We start from the raw sequence: 20,961 nt of genomic DNA, 5'->3' as shown, positions 1-20,961 counted from the left end.
ATCACTTTCTGGTTGGAGTTACTAACCACCCATAATTTAAACCTTTCTGGGAAGCATCTCACCACTGCCCTGAAGCTTATCATTGTTAGGGAGCTTTTGTTTAGTTGACTATAAAGTTTATTTTGGAAGCTCTCACTTCTCTTCATTATCATTTTCTTGAGAAAGTTTGTTCCTTTGTGGCATTGTTTCACTACCAAAATTTACATACTAATTATATTAAAATTTTTCAAGAAATTGGCTCTGCACATGACAGCCTGGGAGGCCAAAAACCAGGAAACAAATGGCAACAACTGAAAAGGCAAGCATCTCAAATCCTTTAAGCGCCCAGAATCCCGATGCGACTTCTTTCAGTGAGCCAGAATTCATGACTATTGTGTTCTTGGTCTACAACAACTAAATACGAAGGGGTTTTAAAATCTGTGCTTAATTCTTTTATAAATCTGACCTGTTTCATCATACATTTGAAAACTAAGGATATGTCAAGTTAGAATTTACTCAATGAAACCACATTTTAAGGGTAGAAATTAAGACTAAGGGGAAAAAGAGTTATTCCTTTCTTTTAGTGTGCTGGTTAGACAGCAACAACAGAGTCCAGAGGAGCTTACAATGAAAAGAGCATTCCTTTCCCCTCCTCCCACCCGAAACTGCACTCCCCATACACAGCTACTTTTAAAGTCTGTTCTAAGTTTCTCTGGTGGTTACTGCTAAAAGAATTTAAGTAAAAATGATTAATGTATAACTAGCAGTAAAAACAACCATAGACATTGCCTATTAATCTTCTTACATGAAAAATGAAGATTAAGTTCATTTATACTAACCCCATCTCTCTCCCGTATTTCTAATAATTATATTATTCTAATACTATTATTTGTTTCTTTTGTAATCTTAAATACACTTAAACTTCTCACTTTTATTCCACATTGCTTCATTCCCTCATTTGCAGATAAGGATACTGTTGCCCTTTCCACGTTCCCTACCCAACTTCTCCTGTGACATCAACAAATTTTATAACTATTACACATTCTGTTGCCTACGCATAATGAAATCTTCTTGTCTTATTAAAAACTGATTCTGAACGTTGAAAACCAGCAAACAGCAGCTATCTTCACATGACCCCATGAACACTGCTGACTGCAGAACAGATACTGTGATAGAATTTCCTTGTCCAATGTCACACAACCAAAGGAAAATATTTCTAATTTCAAGATGAAATGAACTTTTCTTTGAACTCCACAAAATATTGAAAACCATTACCTATGAGGTCTTCTTGGCAAAAAATGATTAAACCTGAATCTAACCAAACTTTCATAATTAGCTCCAAATTACTGGAAATACGGTTAAATGGTATCTCAAGGAAGCAAACAGTCAATTCCTGAATGTGGGATATTCTACAGGAAAACTGATACTATTTCTTCAGTATGTCAAATGGCATGAGAAAAAAAAGAGGGGGCCAGTCTGGATTAAAGGAGGACTCAGACGCAGCAACCAGATATAACACAAGGACCTTGTCTGGATCCACTTGAACAAATTAATTATACACACACTTTTGAGAAATCAGGAGAAACGTGATCATGAACTGAATTTTAGATTAAACAAAGAAATTATTGTTAATTTTGTTAGGTGTCATAAGGCATTATGATTAAAAAGGCAAGTGTCTGTATTTACTTTAGAGATTGATATTGAAAAATGCAGGAGTAAAAATTATTTACTGTTTCTAACTTGCTTTTTTTTTTTTTTTTTTTGTGGTACGCGGGCCTCTCACTGCTGTGGCCTCTCCCGTTGCGGAGCACAGGCTCCGGACACGCAGGCCCAGTGGCCATGGCTCACAGGCCCAGCCGCTCCGCGGCATGTGGGATCTTCCCGGACCGAGGCACGAACCCGCGTCCCCTGCATCGGCAAGCGGACTCCCAACCACTGCGCCACCAGGGAAGCCCCTACCTTGCTTTTTTTGTCAAATTAATTTTTATTGGAGTATGGTTGTTTTACAATGTTGTGTTAGCCTCCATTGCACAACAAAATGAATCAGCCATACACATATGGATATCCCCTTCCTTTTGGACTCTCCTCCCATTTAGGTTACCACAATGTTACTTGCTTTTTAAACACTTTCACACAAAGAAAGAGAAAGGAATGAAAAAGGATAGATGAAACAAAGGTGGCATATTCTTGACAACTGCTGAAGTAGGTGACAGGTATATAGGAATCATCATGCTATTCTCTCCACTTCTGTGTATGTGTGAAAATTTTCATAATAGAAAACGAACTGCTATATTTAATTCCTTTATGGACTAATATTTTCTTGTTGAACTTTTGTTTTTTCTTGGAATTTCTATGCTTGGAAGTTTCTTTTCTTGAGGACCATACATAAACTTTCAGCATATCTTGAAAAATCATTCTGCTTCTAAAGTACATGCTTGATATCCTGTGGAACTCAGTTCCTTCTCAGAGATAAGCTCCTCAGAACCCTCACTTCTTGCTTTGGTCAGGCTAGTTGTCTCCTAGGTCTCTGTATCATTGATGCTTTAAATCTTCTGTATAATACAGAAAAAGCCTTTCTGGTGGGAGAGAGCCTGCCCCTCCTGGGGTAGGCAATTCTTGGATCCAGCAAGCTAACCAATGCAGAGCCAGACCTCCTCTCTCTGGCCAGTACATCCCGGGAGGCAATATATTCCTCTGCCTTCCCCATCCTGGGGCCATGTACCAGACAACTAGGGACCACCCCTACAGCTTAGAGTCCACCAAAATTATTCAGACTAGCCACTTCTACACTGCTTGCCCTGCCCCACCCTGCCTTTCCTGCAGAAACCCCAAAAGAAGACTGCCAACACTTTCCTCTGCTCCTGTCTTTCCCACTTGACCAAAACCCGGCGCTTCCCCTGGGACCCTGCGTGGCATGCAGTGATCCCTCCTTGAGACCTGGGAGCATGACGAAAGCTGTTTCCTCAGCTTCTCCTGTGTCTCCTCTATGGCTGCACCTGACTGACCATCATATGAAAGAACAGTTATCATTCTACAACCATCCTTAACTCCTGGTTAAAGCTATTGTTTCCTTCAACCCATGTTTTCCTCTTTCTTGGTCTTCTGCCCTATCTTGTTTGATCAATCCCCTATTACATCTTTAAAATGTGCCTCTCACACGTCATATTTTAAAAGTGCAACAGAGGATCGTTTGGTTTGAACTGGATGTTGGATGTGAGGAAAGAGGGGAATTAAGCACCAACCTATGGGTTGGGTAAATGACGGTGGGGTGGATTTAAAAACCATCATCACTAAGGAGGCCTAGGACAAAAGGCCAGGGTGGATCTTCAATGCACACATTGGAACCGTCGAAAGGGGCAAGTGGGTCTAGTGGTGGAAGTGAGACGTTGATTCAGGTACTGAAGCTATTAATAAATGAGGGGGAAGTGACTGAGGATACAAAGATAACAGGCAAAGGGACGGATAAGAGATGGAAAAATCCAATAAAATGTGTTTTAAAGGAGTTGGAGTTTCTGAAGGAGAGTGGAAGAAGTTCAAAATCCATCAAAATACAGTGTTTCCAAGTCCAGTCAAAATCTGCTGGAGAATTGGTTTAGGGTGATACCGGTGGAGATGAAGAGATGTGCCTCATTGGTGGGAATGCAAATGATAAACCCCTTTGGAAGGAGAATTTGACAACATCTAGCAATATTAAACAGAACTGACTATCTATACGAGGTTATTCATCATACTATTATTTGTAATGGTACAAGACTGGAAGCAACTACATGTCCACCTAGGGATGAATGAGTATATAAAGTGTTACTGCCGACAACAGGGCTTTAGGTAGCTACCAAAAAATGATATTAATGTGGAAGAAATTCCAGAACATTCAATTAAGAAAAAAGAAAAAACAAGATGCATTAATGTTTTATGTAACAAGTGAATGTTTTGTACAACAGATATAAATGTATAAGATGTATATGATATATATTTATAAGATGAGCCCGGGACAGCCTGTTTGAAACCAACAAAGATGACAGAAGTCATGTCAGAAAGACTCAAGAGCCAAGTTGAAGAGGCTCCTACTAACCAAAGATGGGACAATTTGAGCAAAAAATAATAATAATGACAACAACTGATTAAAACGCCAAATATATATAAAAAAGCCATGGGTGGAACCACTGGGTGGAAGACTGGTGGGGACTCACCATGAAGTCGTCAAACCTTCACCATCTGAACCCACCCACCAATTTTAGCAACACTGAAAGCGGGATGACAAGATATTATTAATGGGGACACAGTACACTGCACCCCACCTCCCAAAACTAAACCTGAGTCCGATCAGCCTTTAGACCTACAGGAGACAGAGAGGACAGGGTAACAAGTTAAATAACCACAGGAAGCAATCAGGCAAATCCAGAAAGTGGCATGTTTTCCATCACAACTCACTAGTTCCTACAACAAGTCAATGGAATTTTAAAAGGTGATGAGGGGAGGAGGAACAATAAAAGAAATCTAACAATTAAATATACTAAGTGGACTCTGTTGGATCTTGCTTTGACTAAAACAACTATAAACAACCTTTAGGCAGCTAGGGCAATCTGAGTAGGACCGGGTATTAGATGCTGAGGAAGTATTGTTAATCATGTTAATCATGTGGTACTGACACTGTGTTATGTAAGGAAATTTACTCTTTTTTTGAGATGAATAACTAAAGTAGTTATTGGAGTTGTAGTAAAACTATTTATTTACTTTATAGTCATCCAACCAAAAAAGGCAGGGACAGACACATAGATGACGGGTGGAACAGGTATGGCCTTGATGCTGGGGCGCAGGTACATAGTAGTTCACTGTGCTCTCTATTTTTGTGTACATCTGGAAAAGTAAAAACAAAACAAACACACACATACCCAAAACAAAGCCTGAAGGTAGAGATCTAGATCTAAAAACCACAGGATTTGAGGAATATGCTGGACAGCAAAGATGAATGAGCTACGGCTGTTACTCTTAAGAGAAAATCAGAAAAGAGAAACAGATTCTCTTTATAGCACAGAGGATCCTATCTCAGTCAAATGAGGAAGGATTCCGAGAAAAGGGGACAGCTGAACTGCAGTTTTAAAGGGTTAAAGAGTTAACTGGTCAGAGAGAGGATGAGTGTTTCTCCCAGCAACAGTCTGTCCACGTAAATTTTCTTTCCAAAACGCAAACGATAGCATTCTATAAACATACTCTTGCACCTTGCTTTTTTTTTTACGTAATACATCTTAGAGACTGTTCCTCAGAAAGCCCTTAAAACAGCTTTTGGTTTCTCAAGGATCTTTGTAATGAAGTCGTATATAAATGAAGATAGTCTAGTTTTATTATGCTAAGTACCTATTTTTACTTGTGACAATACCACATACTTCTTATAAAAAAATATCAACAGGGGATTTCCCTGGCAGTCCAGTGGTTAAGACTCCACGCTTCCACTGCAGGGGGCACGGGTTCAACCCCTGGTTGGGGACTAAGATCCCACATGTGCAGACAAAAGAAAAACAAACAAACAAACAAACAAACAACTCTGCTCTCTGCCAAGCCCGACTCCCCCCGAAACCACCCCCGCCCTGACCCCTCTCATTAAAAAAAATAAATTAATCTAATTTAATTTGCATGGCTTTTAAAAACATACATATATCAACAGTATAAAAATGAAAAAGTAAAAAAACCCTGTTTGTTCCTCCACTCCTACTTCCCAAGAATAAGAGCTTTTAATTTCCTCCCAGACCTTTTCTATAAAAATACATATATATGTAAATACTATTAAATACAAGCAAATGCAATAATATATTGTTCTATACACCTACAGTATCTTATAAAAAACCTAGTCTAGGCACAAAAAATACATTTATATTATTTAAAGTCTGTTAAAGTATTCTGTGATGTGAAATATTAAGAAATTTTACTGTATGTCAACTTACCAACACAGTCACAGCACTCATCCCAAAGCGTCCCAAGACACAGCATACACTCCTTACAGCAGGAACAATTTCCTTCTCCAGGTCGGCACTGGCAGAGCTCCTAGAAATGAGACAAATGTTCAAATTTTAAATTCCAAATAACTATATTTAAAATTGTTAATTTTCTGCAGCATAAAAACTCCATAATATTTACGTTTATAGTAATTTACTCTTGGCACAATTTTTTTATTCAACATCATTAACTATTTGTAGGAACATAAATATCTACAAGGTAGATAGATTTACATTTAAGTACTACTAGATCTAAGTAGATTTAGATTTTCTTTTGGACACATTCAGAAAACACATTTTGGATCCTTTTATCTTATTTTGAAACAAAATGAAAACATTTTACTTTATAACCCATAACTTTACCCCCCATACTACCTCAACAAATAATTCAGCATAAGAACAAAACTTACTTTCCAGCTATTAGATTCACTGTCCAAATTAATCTAAATGCATGGCCAGCCGACCTGTAGTGGGAGTTGTGGTTTCTCAATATGTAAAGTGTGAATAAAAGCATGTTTTAAAAACTATTTTCATTGATCTACAATATATTGAAACAGTGTGCTTGGCGTGGCAGTCTGTTTACAAAGAAGGCAGTGATTCTTCCCCTCCCCATGTCACCCTCTTTGCAGCTCCTCTGATCAAGAGACAGGGTCTATTTCCAGACCCCTTGAATGGAAGTGATCATGAAACTTGCTCTGACCAACAGAATTTGGTGGAAGTGGTTTAGTGTCAGTTCTGAGTCTGGGCCTCAAGAGGTCTGGAGTGTTTCCACTTGTTCTCTTAGAACTTTGCCCAGCTGCCATGTGAAGCCTGGGAGAGGGCCACATGGACAAGTCCGTCCATCTTGAAGCCATCCCAGTTCGGCCAGCCTCCAACCAACTCAGCAGCTGACAACAGACACAAGAATGAGCCCAGAAAACCCACCCAGCTGATAGAGGCCAAATTGCTGACCCACAGAAACAAGAGCAAAATAAACAGTTATTGTTTCAAGTCAGGAAGCTTTGGGATGGTTTGTTACTGCACGAAAACTAATTAACATGGCTTGCTTTGTACATGAAGCTTCAAGGTAATTCCTTTAGCCTTCCCTCTGCCCCTCCCCTGGCCACCAGAGAGTCACTGCTAAACAAACCCAACCTAAAGGGAAATTCCGTGGCCACACGGCTCAGTTGGCTTTCCCTGGTTGATGAGATATTATATATTTTTTAAAAAAGTTAAATATGCACATAATATTTATCCCTATTAAATTCATCTTATTATGTTTCTAGACGACTGGAGATAATCAATCATTCTAATATGACATAATTTTTTGCAAACTGATATTTTTCCAGTTTTAGTGAGAAATAATTGACATACATCACTGTCTAAGGTGTACAGCATGATGGTTTGATTTACATTTATTGTGAAATGATTACAATAGGTTTAGTTAACATCCATCATCTCATATAGATAAAATAAAAAGAAAAGAAAAAATATTTCTCCTTGTGATGAGAACTCTTAGGGTCTACTCTCTTAACAACGTTCCTATACATCATATAGCAGTAGTAACTGCAGTCATCATGTGGTACATTACAGCCCTAGTACTTATCTTATAACTGCAAGTTTGTACCTGCTGACCGCCTTCCTCCAATTTCCCCTCCCCATGACCCCATTTCTGGTAACCACAAGTATGATTTCCTTTTCCATGAGTTTGTTGGGGATTTTTTGCTTTTATTTCACTTAGCATAGTTCCTTCAAGGTCCATCCATGTTGTTGCAAATGGTAGGATTTCCTCATTTTTTATGGCTGAAGAGTATTCCATTATATACATATACCACAACTTCTTCATCCATTTATGCACCAATGGAAACTTAGGTTGTTTCCATATTTTGGCTATTGTAAGTAATGCTGCTATGATCATGGGGGTGCAGATACCTTTTGGAGTTAGGTTTTTGCTTCCTTTGAATATATCCCCAGAAGTGGAATTGCCAGATCATGTGATGGTTCTATTTTTGATTTTTTGAGGAACCTCCAAAATGTCTTCCACAGTGGCTACACCAAATTACATTCCCATCAACAGTGCACAAGGGTTCCCTTCTCTCTACACCCCTACCACACTTGCTATCTCTTATCTTTTTAATGATGACCATCATGGCCGTTCCAACAGGTGTGATGTGATAGCACAGTGTAGTTTTGATTTGCACTTTCCTGATGATTAACGATATTGAGCATCTTTTCATGTACCTGTTAGCCATTCATATATCTTCTTTGAAAAAATGTCTATTTAGGTCCTTTGCCCATTTTTAAATTGGATTCTATTTTTTTTTTGCTATTGAGTTGTATGAGTTCTTTATATATTTTGGATATTAACCCCTTATCAGATATAGCAACACTGACATTTAATTTCTTTTCGCAAAAAGTCCCCTAGCTATTACACAATTACACAGCACTTTCAAGAATCAACACTTGCTGGGAATTCCCTGGTGGTCCAGTGGTTAAGACGCCACAATCCACTGCAGGGGGCCCAGGTTTGATCACTGGTCAGGGAACTAAAATCCCGCAAGCTGTGTGGCATGGCCAAAAAAAAAAAAAAAAAAAAAACACTTGTGCTATGCTCTAATTCATTAGTTTGATGTCAGTATATAGCTGTGACCTAATATATGTAAATTATAATATTTTAGTACCATGGAATTCTATACTCGGGCCACATGCATGTAATGCACACCTTGAGCAACCTTGCTAGGCCTGATGGAAAGAGAGGGACTAAAAGGGCATGGCCTTCCTGAGAAGTACAGGTGCTTCATCATAAAACTGGTGATGCCTGATTCACACCAACTCAAACTTACTTGGAAATTTAGAAAAACAGAGCTGCCAAAGCTGTATGTTGTGACTTGTTGCTCCATAAAAACCTGTCTGTCGTCTTTGGAGTGAGAGAACATTTTCTTAGTACACATTTTTAAAAAAATACCATCAGAGTTAAGGATATTGATACTTTCTGTTCTTAAGTTTTGTTTTGTTTTGTTTTTGTGGTATACGGGCCTCTCACTGTTGTGGCTTCTCCCGTTGCGGAGCACAGGCTCCGGACGCGCAGGCTCAGCGGCCATGGCTCACCGACCCAGCCGCTCCGCAGCATGTGGGATCTTCCCGGACCGGGGCACGAACCCGTGTCCCCTGCATCGGCAGGCGGACTCTCAACCACTGCGCCACCAAGGAAGCCCTGTTCTTAAGTTTTAAAAAGGTTGCAACTTAGTCACAAGAAATAAAGTTTTTTTAAAATTTTAGTTTACATTATCCATAGAAAATATTCCTTTACTATCTTGTGTAAATTTACATTATCTACATAGCTCAGGAGAAACATATTAGGAAAGTAACAAACTTATTCAAAGAATAAGTCTCTCCTTTTTCCTATCACAGCTTTCAAATGGTAGCCTGTTAAATGAATTACTGTATATTATGCTAAATAATTTTAAAATGAATGTCGATTTAATGGACATTAGAGAAATCTGAGTCTTTAAAGCATTCATTCTACCTTTAGTGTCAGGTTTTTGTGAGGTGTTTTAAACTGGAATGAAAGGGTGGACGATAACATCAGATGACGGCTAACTAATGGACGGTTAAAACTCAGACTATTAAAAGGTACTTGAACTTGCCTTATCTACCCCTTAAGATTAAATGTATTTCACACCCTCTTAATAGATGCGTATCCTGTACTTTTACATGTCAGTGTGACAGAACAATGCACTGAAGTAACATGCTTAATGACTTTTAATTTACTGATAGAATACAAAGTGAGAAGCTCTAGGAAGCCGAGACATGGGAGAAATGACTGAAACACAGGCTTTATTACTGTACCATTAAACAGACAAAAATCCAGGTTAAGACTTCATTGGTAAAAATTACTGCTAAAACTGGTTGGATGCCAACTAATATTTTCTTTCCATCTTACTACAAAATAGAATGAAAAATCTGTCTTAATAAAGTCAATTTGATTTCATAAATTATGAGATTTCAGAGAGTAAATAAGCTTCAAAAAGTACCAAACAGGGCTTCCCTGGTGGCGCAGTGGTTAAGAGTCCGCTTGCCGATGAGGGGGACACGGGTTCGTGCCCCGGTGCGGGAGGATCCCACGTGCCGCGGAGCGGCTGGGTCCGTGAGCCATGGCCGCTGAGTCTGCGCGTCCGGAGCTTGTGCTCCGCAGCGGGAGAGGCCACAGCAGTGAGAGGCCCGCGTACCACAAAAAAAAAAAAAAAAAAATGTACCGAACAATCTGTATTCTTCAAAACTCACGCAAGCATTCTTTCCAGGAGATTGGAAAATAATGAAAACGAGCTCCTCAAACAAACTTTTTAGCCAGTATTACACATTTAACTTCTCAATTTCCAGGAGAAAAATAATACACAGGCAAAGTTAACATATGGCATTTGGGATCTCAAAAACCTCACTGCAAATCTAAAGAGAAAAAATTTGTGGAAATGATTTGTTTTGTTTCTATGTTCTCAAGTCAAAAAAGGAAAGGAAACAATGAATTTCTATGTGTAAATAATTATGAATAACAAACGTGTAGCTCATCAAGAAATCCATTATTTTCTATTCACTTTATGTGTACTTCAGAATCACACTATTAAATAAGTTTGGTCATAAACACATTTGGAAATACATTTTAATTTTTTTGACAGCTAGCAAACTATGGTTGGGAAGAATGTTTCTAAATATAAAAAAAAAATTTTAAGGTGCTTTGAAGTCACATACTGGAAATACAAAAGAAAAAAAACACACCAAAACGTAACTATGAAGAATCAAGGATCACAGAAAAACATAAAAAATTACTCCATTTAAATTAAGTAGAACCTTTTCTTCAGGACACTTAAAAAGAAATCTTTACTTCAGTTGTTTTATTTATGAGAACATAAATGAATCTTCTATAACTAGAAAGGCTTTGCTAAAGAGGCTAGAGTCAAGATAAAAGGAATGCTTTAAATTTTTAAGAGTTTTTTTTTTAAATAATAAAAGACTTTGAAAAAAATCTACCAGAGTAGAAGGAAAAAGCACCCAAGTCCCTCCCACTTCGGTAAATTCCTATGCGTTTCTAACAAAATAACGATGGCGCACTCTCCTGATTTAAAAAGTATTTCCCTATTGTATCAATAAAAATCTGTCAACATAACGGCTCCATAATGGAACATATTATGTACCAAAGTTCAGGAGCAGGCCTTAAATACTTCATCTCTTTCACAGCTTGTCCATGTTCTCATTCTGCATCACCGCCTTCAGAAACGTCATTATTATATTCCATGTCACCATTACTTCAAAGTCTTCCGTATTAACTAGAAAGAGGGTCGTGCTGAGATGTGGGATTCCTGTATGGACTGGCTATTTACGTAATTCACTAACCTTCCTATGATTAACCTTGAGCACTGCTCAGTCGGCTGAACGTGGGATCCCAAGCAAACACAGCGTTCACAGAAGAAAGGTGGATCCAGTGTCTCCACTTATTTGCTGCCACAGCCTCCCCCAAAGTTCCTAAGTGGGTTTTATGTAACATTAACAGGCACTGTGCTAAGTGTTTTATATGCATTATCTTGGAGCTCATAAAGCCTTTATCAAGGTATTATTCACCTTCATTTTCATATAAGGTGATGAATTTGTACATCATTCAATTAGTAAGTGGCTGAGATTTGACCCCAGTTTTGGATAGCTATTGCTGCTTTTTAAACAATGAGATGAGAAATATAAAGCTTATTTCTTATTAATTTAGCATCTCAATAATTATAGTTATTACTTTCTTAGAGAGAATGAGCCCATAATTAAACTTAGCTAACCCTTCAGGTTGTTTAATCAAAGGCACTATTATATATTTCACTCTCAGTACCTGAATACAATTACAAGTGCTATTGCCAAAGTTTAATCATTGTTTGTAAAGGTAAAATAAGTATCAATGGCAAGAGTTGCAAAACCAGTGTGTTGGGATTTAATACTTAATTCTTTTTTTTGCTTGGGCCAGTTAATGATCGCATCATCTGCCTCCCTGGTCTGGAAGTCCCAGGGAAAGTATGGGCGCTGCTCCTGGTACAGATGAAAGGCTGGAAGGGATGGGACAGTGATCCAGCCCAACTGGGCTCCGACGTCAGATCTTCTGCCACAGGGCTGCTCCTGCCACCACTGCTTCCGCGTGTCAGAGCCAGAGTGATGTGGATCGTGAAGTACCACGCTAGATGTTCTTAAAGTGTAATCACACCGTTCAATACATTTATGGTGGAAAAAATTATAATATTATACTAAATAGAAAACAGAAATTTATACATTTGAGCTATCCTAAGTTGACCAGAATGAGTATTTAGAGATAATTTGGCAATTTGCTTTAAAAACTTATATGAAGGGACTTCCCTGGTGGCACAGTGGTTAAGAATCCGCCTGCCAATGCAGGGGACACGGGTTCGAACCCTGCTCCAGGAAGATCCCACATGTCGCGGAGCAACTAAGCCCGTGCGCCACAACTACTGAGCCTGCGCTCTAGAGACTGCGAGCCACAACTACTGAGCCCGAGTGGCACAACTACTGAAGCCTGTGCGCCTAAAGCCCACGCTCCACAACAAGAAAAGCCACCGCGATGAGAAGCCCGCGCACCGCAACAAAGAGTAGCCCCCGCTTGCTGCAACTAGAGAAAGCCCACGCGCAGCAAAGACACAATACACAGCCAAAAATAAATTTAAAAAAAAGTATTTTACATTTGTATTATTGAAAATCTTGAATATGACAAAGAATTTCAATTTTTTTATGCCAGAAGACAGATTTTATATAATTATTAAATCAACTTTAATGGAAAATCTTGTTCTCTATACATCTAAGGTTCTGGTGAGATCTTAATCCATGCAAAATAAATGGGGGGGTAATTATTCATCTAAGACTAAGCCTAGATTTTAAGAGTTAAAATTTATTTTATAAACTTCCAAATCTCCAGGTCAGAGATGGAAACTAATAACTTGAGGGAAATTTTTATTTATATTCTGATGTAAAGTTGCTGATAAATATCTCCATTCTTTAACTGTTGCCAAAATCTGAGAGATTTGTTAGCAATGTTGTTAAAACAGGGAAATATTACCACTGAAAACAACATTATAGTCTAGCAGACAGCAAATGACTTGGATTTACAGAATCTGGATTCAAGTCCTGGCCCGTAAACTGCAGCATGTAACACCAAATCTCAGTTTTTCAGATGCTTTGTGATCCAGCAATCCTACTCCTAGGTATTTAATCAAGAGAAACGAAAACATACATCCACACAAAGACCTATACATGGAAGTAAATAACTTCATTCATAATCACCAAAAACTGGAAACAAGCCACATCCATCAGCTAGTGAATGGATGAAGAAATGGGGTACATCTACACAACAGACTACTACTCAGCAAGACCAAGGAAAGGAGACCCTGAGACACGCAGCCACATGGGTCAATCTCAAAAGCATTATAACTGAAAGAAGTCAGCCAGGCACAAAAGGTTACACAACGTACGATTCTAAGACATTCTGGACAAGATGAAATTATAGGGACAAAAATCAATCAGTGGTGAAGTACTGAGGCTGAGGAAGCTAGTCTTGACTCCCTAGGTGCACGAAGGGACGTTTAAGGGTGATGAAAATATTCCCTATCTTGATTGTGGTAGTGGTTACATGAGCATACATTTATCAAAAATCATAGAAATGTACATCTAAAAAGAGTGAAATATACTGTATGTGAATTATACCGCAATAAATCTGATCCCAAAAATGCTTTGGGAGATTAGGGAATACCTCATCTCATCTCTGAAGGACCAGTATGGTACACTGTGGTCCATAAATATATTATTTTAACAAATCTGAACTGAAAAACATAAAGCATTATATAAATGTTAACTGTTATTAAAGAAAGCAGTGCAGAAGATAGTTCAGAAAATATATTTCTCTATTTTACTTTCAAGCTAAAACTAAACTTCTCTAACATACTTTTTTTTAAAAACAAAGAAACATAAAACAATGCTGGTGAAAAATGCAAAATGTGAAAGCTGTATATATAATATACAACCTTTTTTCTATGTTTAGGTGTTAAAAATCACCTAAACATAGAATAAAAACCTAAAAAGGACTATATCAAATATTAAGAGTAGTCTGTGTTTAGAAAACAGGACTATAAATGATTTAGTTTCCTTTTTCTACTTCTATGTATTTTGTGGATTCCTTTGAGAACAAAATATTTTTATAATGGCAAGTAAACATTTTAAATTTAAGTAGTAGGACTTCTGAAGATCCAGTTTAATTTCATACAATAAAAAAAACACACTCAAAAACACAAATTAATGTTCTTAAATATTAAATCAAACAAACTATAAGTGTTTATAATATCTTGACCTAAAACCCCCAGGAATGTAAGAACAAAGGTATTTATGAAAATGAACACCGTATAAGCATCAGTAACCAACAAGACTGTACCTGTGCTGATACTATTTTCACAACCCTTATATTGGTCAAATGGGTATTTAAAAACCAATATATAAACAACACACCCTCAAACAATTAGCCTTTATTCAAAACAATAAACATAATTATAATTACGTTACAACAAATCTGTTTTGACAAATTAATACTCTTTAAGGAGGCCATCAGACAGACTTTCAAACTCGGAACAGAAGTATCTAAACCAAATCTTATCACCATGTTCTTTATAAATTCAAACGTTTGCCTTGAAAATAATATAAACAAGTGAAATACAGAAAACAGAATTTATCCTTTTGTACATACATGATCTACCAAAATATATCAAACGACACCCATTTCTTATATAAACCTTGTAACAAAATTTTAATCCTACTTACTACAAAAGTACCCCAAAGCATTTCTTTAAAATCATCCAGGTGAGGTGAAATAGGGGCAGGTAGAGATGAGACTGGATCAGCCATATGCTGACCACTGGTGAAGCTAAGTGACGGGTAAATAGGGACTTTACTATTCTCCCTATTAAAATTATATTTGAAAACTTCCAAGTGTCCCAGTGAAATCCTCATCTTTGGTCTTCTTTTTTTTGGGGGGAAGGGCATGGCACATGACTTGTGGGATCTTAGTTCCCCAACCAGGGATCGAACCAGTGCCCCCTGCAGTGGAAGCACAGAGTCTTCACCACTGGACTGCTAGGGAAGTCCCCCTCGTCTCTGGTTTTTTAAAATAAATTTATTTATTTATTTGTTTTTATTTTTGGCTGTGTTGGGTCTTCGTTGCTCTGCGCGGGCTTTCTCTGGTTGTGGTGAGCAGGGACTACTCTTCCTTGTGTTGCACGGGCTTCTCATTGTGGTGACTTCTCTTGTTGAGGAGCACGGGATCGCAGGGTCTAGAGCACAGGCTCAGTAGTTGCGGTGCACAGGCTTAGTTGCTCTGTGGCATGTGGGATCTTCCCGGACTAGGGCTCAAACCCGTGTCCCCTGCACTGGCAGGCAAATTTTTAACCACTGCACCACCAGGGAAGCCCTCATCTTTGTTTTCTTTCTTTTTTTTTTTTTTTTGGTTAACTTTATTTATTTATTTATTTTTGGCTGCGCTGGGTCTTTGTTGCTGCACGGGCTTGTGCGGGCTTGCTCTAGTTGTGGTGTGCGGGCTTCTCAATGCGGTGCCTTCTCTTGTTGCAGAGCACAGGCTCTAGGCATGCAGGCTTCAGTAGCTGTGGCATGCAGGCTCAGTAGTTGTGGCTCGTGGGCTCTAGAGCGCAGGCTCAGTAGTTGTGGCCTACTGGCTTAGTTGCTCTGCGGCATGTGGGATCTTCCCAGACCAGGGCTTGAGCCCATGTCCCCTGCCTTGGCAGGTGGATTCTTAACCACTGTACCACCAGGGACGTCCCCTTCATCTTTGTTTTAATGTAATAATTCAACAGGTGAAACTGCCAGTGAAAATAAATTTTAGTTTCCACTTATAAACTTTATCAGCTATTCTAACTGCTAACATTTGAAGGGAAACAAAACTTACTCTTCCCTTAAATTACATCAGGTCTAACTCATTACTTTTTTTTTAAGGTTTATTTATTTATTTACTTATTTCGGCTGCACCAGGTCTTAGCTGCAGCACGCAGGATCTTTGTTGCAGCATGTGGGCTCTTAGTTGCAGCATGCAGCCTTCTTAGTTGCAGCATGAATGCCGAATACAGTTCCCTGACCAGGGATCAAACCCCAGCCCCCTGCATTGGAAGCGTGGAGTCTTACCCACTGGACCACCAGGGATGTCCCTAACTCATTACTTTGGGATATTAATTTCAGAGATTTTCATGAGGTATTAACTGAAGCAAAACAGGACAAAAATAAGTTAGAGTCACAATTTTTAAGAGCAGGGAAGCAGAAAAAAGAGAGGATACACTATAGGAAAAAAAGGTAGTGTTTATAAAAGGAAAGAGGGAACATTGTATACTATATGCCAAAATATTACTAGTAGAGTAACAAATCAAGATAACTGTATGGGCTTCCCTGGTGGCCCAGTGGTTGTGAGTCCGCCTGCCAATGCAGGGGACACTGGTTCGTGCCCCGGTCTGGGAAGATCCCTCATGCTGCGGAGCAGCTGGGCCCGTGAGCCATGGCCGCTGAGCCTGCGCGTCCGGAAGCCTGTGCTCTGCAATGGGAGAGGCCACAACAGTGAGAGGCCCGTGTACCGCAAAAAAAAAAAAAAAAAAGATAACTGTAGCAAAAAAACTAATATGGAATTTAATTAGCACTCATTAAGGAAAAAGGAAGAGAAAGTTAATTTTTTAGTTTGCTGTGATTAAGAAATTCCTGATGTTACCTGAACTATTTATATTTTTAACTTAAAACAAAATACATTAAAAAAACTAGAATTATTAATGAGAAACTACTTTGAAATCCCAACTTATTTCAGATAATCTAAGATTTCTTTAGTAGTTAAATCAATTTTTAGAATAGAAAAAAAGCAGACTGTTGATTTAGTATATAAAAGCACTAAATAAATATTCAGAAAACCAGTAAAGTGCTAAAAGAATGCATCAGTGATCTCTGAACCTAAGTTTGAATATCTTCATGAAATATAAAGTTTACATCATCCTAAATATGACCATAAATATTAGCTAAAAGTACTCACAAATCAGTAGTTTTTCAGTTCTTGTTTTTTAATAATTTTTTTAAATTTATTTATTTTTGGCTGCATTGGGTCTTCGTTGCTGTGCGCGGGCCTTCTCTAGTTGTGGTGAGTGGGGGCTACTCTTCGTTGCAGTGCACGGGCTTCTCATTGTGGTGGCTTCTCTTGTTGTGTGCAGAGCATGGGCCCTAGGTGTGCGGGCTTCAGTAGTTGTGGCACACGGGGCTCAGTAGTTGTGGCTCGTGGGCTCTAGAGTACAGGCTCAGTAGTTATGGCGCATGGGCTTAGCTGCTCCGCAGAATGTGGGATCTTCCTGGACCAGGGCTTGAACCCATGTCCCCTGCATTGGCAGGTGGATTCTTAACCACTGTGCCACCAGGGAAGCCCTGGTTTTTCAGTTCTTAATACAAAATGGGTCTTGAGATTTCTGGTGTAGAAGCATAATATTGATTCAAATTTTAAATGCTCTTTTCACAAAAGCAGAAGAAAAAACAAGTAAAGATCTTATTAAAAGCAAAATCCTGTTTTACCATTTTTCCCCTGAAAGAAGACAGCTCAACCACTCATTATATGAGCAAAGGAACACACCAAGATGACAATATTACTTTCCTGATGTTAAAATTACATTTCCTTCCTGTCAGAAGCACAAAATAAATATTTATGTAGGGACCACCCTTCTGCGTAGCAACTTGTAGGAGAGGCAGGAATGACTGTGCTGGTAAAAAACATTTACACAAGCCTGAGCTTCCAGGGAAAATGTTTTATATTTAGTTACTTCATGAGTTGCGGAGGGCTCAACATAAACAAATGTTCTAACTTATCCTCACGGTACAGCATTTCAACACTACAGATGTTGTTCAAACCAAATAACTAAAAGAAAAGCTAAACTCCCTCTTAGGAGGGAAGTTTCTTTACACTTCTATAGCATGGCCTTTCTTAAAGTTCTTATCTCCCACCTTCATTTTTGTGCATGTTTTTCTCTAAGTTTAAGGAGAAAAGCTATCATTGCCATCTAAAATGTCAACATGCCTTGTACTTTGTTGAATGTGAAAGTGGAATTTTAATAACTTAGTAGTGTGATGGCAAACAAAGCCCCAGCAATTCTTCACCTTTTCAGGGCAATCAACCACTTTGAGAACCTCCTGAAAGCTATGGACTTTTCTCCTAGAAAACAGCACATTTGCAAATTTGAATATAATTCTGGGGATCCCCTTTAAGAGAAGCACTAAAGAGGCCTAAGGACACCAGCTGACAGTTCTTGGCACATGAAACGCCAATAGCCAATCTATTCCTCAACTGAAGAGAACAGGAATAAAAGAGGGCACTAAAGTTCAAGTTTCTATCAGACCACAGAGGCAACCCCCAACACTAGGGCACAAAGACAAGAACCAAGCATCTACCAACCAACCACCACCCAGACCACAGCAAGAACACCAGCCATTCAAAACAAACTAACCAAAAACTTCTCTGCAGGAAAATGATCAGCCTCAGAGCAGAAAACACACTCCAGCATCGAGGGCTTCCCTGTCCCTCAGGCGATACCCTCCAGTCTGTGTATGTCAGCCCTCCCCACAAACAGTCTCCCAATCAGGCTTTTTTTTTTTTTTTTTTGCGGTATGCGAGCCTCTCACTGTTGTGGCCTCTCCCATTGCGGAGCACAGGCTCTGGACACGCAAGCTCAGCGGCCATGGCTCACGGGCCCAGCCGCTCCATGGCATGTGGGATCTTCCTGGACCGGGGCACGAACCCGTGTCCCCTGCATTGGCAGGCGGATTCTCAACCACTGCGTCACCAGGGAGGCCCCCAATCAAGCTTTTATGCTTCATTCCTAACTATAATGGACAACTAAGGAACACTATGCATTTGAGGAAAGCCTCCTGCATGAAAGAGATATAAATTGAAAGAAAAAAATAATCTTGGAAGAAAGAGAAATCCACATAACAGAATGGGGAGGTGAGGGGTGGAGACACACCTCCATCTCCATCAATAAAACTTCCAGTAAGTATTCTCAGGATATCTGAGAAAACAGTGCATTCAAATACAAGTAAAAGTGTTAAAAGAAAAATTAACAAGCAGAAAATAAGAAGTAAAATTTTAAAGTTATTGCTAAAATTTAAAAATTCAATAGAAAGGGTTCAAAGGTAAAGTCAAGGAACTCTCCCAAAAAGCAGAATAAGGTGAAAACAGATTTAAGATTTACGACACTACATACAAGCAACGAACAACCTGAAAATGAAATTAAGAAAACAGTTCCATTTACAACAACATCAAAAAGAATAAAATACCTATGAATAAACCTAACAAAAGAAGTATAAGACCTGTACGCTGAAAACTACAAAATACTGTTGAAAGAAATGAAAGAAAAATTTAAACAAAAGGAAAGACACTCCTTGCTCATGAATCAGAAGACTTAATACTGTTAACATGGCAATAATTCCCAAATTGATCTACAGAGTCAACGTAAACCCAATCAAAATCATAGCTGGCAATACCAAAGGCACAATCCATGAAAGGAAAAAATGGGTAATCTGGACTTTTAAAATTTAAAACTTCTGCTCTGCAAAAGACACTGTCAAGAGATTAAGAAGACAAGCCAGGGGACTTGCTGGGAGGTCCAGTGGTTAAGACTTCGCCTTCCAGTGCAGGGGGTGTGAAGTTTGATCCCTGGTTGGGGAGCTAAGATCCCACGTGCCTTGCAGCCAAAAAACCATTAACATAAAAATACAGAAGCAATACTGTAACAAATTCAATAAAGACTTTAAAAATGGTCCACATCAAAAAAAACTCTTAAGAAAAAGAAAACAAGAAGACAAGCCACAGACAGGGAGAAAATATTTGCAAGAGACACATCCGATAAAGGACTGTTAATCCAAAAGATACAAAGAACTCTTAAAACTCAACAGGAAGAAAATGAACAACTCAATTTAAAAATGGGCAAAAGACATAAAGACACCTCACCAAAGAGGATATACAGACGGCAAATAAAGCATATGAAAAAAAGCTCAACATGTCATTAGGAAATTGCAAATTAAAACAACGAGATACCAATATACACCAATTAGAACAGCTAATATTCAAAACACTGACAGCAGCAAATGCTGGTGCGGATGTGGAGCAACAGGAACTCTCTCTCACTGCTGGTGGGAATGCAAAACCGTATAGCCACTTTAGAAGACAGTCTGGCAGTTTCTTACAAAAGTAAACATACTCTCAGCATATGATCCAGCTATTGTGCTCCTTGGTATTTACTCAAATGAGTTGAAATTTTATGTCCACACAAAAACCTGCACATGGATGTTTGTAGCAGCTTTATTCTTAATTGCAAAACTTGGAAGTAATCAAGATGTCCCTCAATGAGTGAATAGAAAACAAACTGTGATACACCCATAAAATGGAATATAAATAAATAAGCTATCAAACCACAGAAAAACATGCAGGAACCATAAATGCATACTGCTAAATGAAAGAAGCCAGCCTGGAAGGGCTACATACTGTATAACTCCAACTGTATAACACATTGAAACAGCAGAATTATATAGACAGTAAAATGCGGTGGGGGATGCAGAGGCCCTGTGGAAGCACAGGGGATTTTTAGGGCAACAAAACAATTCTGTGTCACACTGTAATGGCAGATATATGACATTACACATTTGTCAAATCCATAGAACTGTCGAACACAAAGCATGAACCCTAATGTAATGTAATGTGGACTTTGGTTAATAATAGTATGTCAATATTGGTCCATCAATTGTAACAAATGTACAAACTAATGCAAGATGTTAATAGTAGGGGAAACAGTGGGTATGTGTAGGGGAAAGGAGTATATGGGATCCTTCTGCACTTTCTGCTCAATTTTGCTGTAAACCAAAAACTACTCCAATTAATAAAGTCAAATATATTTATATATAAAAATCCTAG

The 20,961-nt window shown here is 38.6% G+C and overlaps 1 protein-coding gene across 3 annotated transcripts in view; it reads right to left on the bottom strand.

Annotated features, from left to right (window-relative positions):
* Window positions 1-20,961, bottom strand: part of TWSG1 (twisted gastrulation BMP signaling modulator 1) — a 34,321-nt gene that overhangs the window by 6,862 nt on the left and 6,498 nt on the right. For all 3 annotated transcript variants that reach the window (XM_060170621.1, XM_060170623.1, XM_060170622.1), the window contains exon 3: window positions 5,919-6,018. In XM_060170621.1, the coding sequence (XP_060026604.1) occupies window positions 5,919-6,018 (100 nt within the window). The remainder of the gene's footprint in view (window positions 1-5,918; window positions 6,019-20,961) is intronic.

The sequence above is a fragment of the Lagenorhynchus albirostris genome, chromosome 14 (genome assembly GCF_949774975.1).
Source record: "Lagenorhynchus albirostris chromosome 14, mLagAlb1.1, whole genome shotgun sequence".
Taxonomy (NCBI): domain Eukaryota; kingdom Metazoa; phylum Chordata; class Mammalia; order Artiodactyla; family Delphinidae; genus Lagenorhynchus; species Lagenorhynchus albirostris.
Note: the sequence above shows the minus strand (reverse complement) of the source record. Positions and strands in the feature narration are given on the sequence as shown.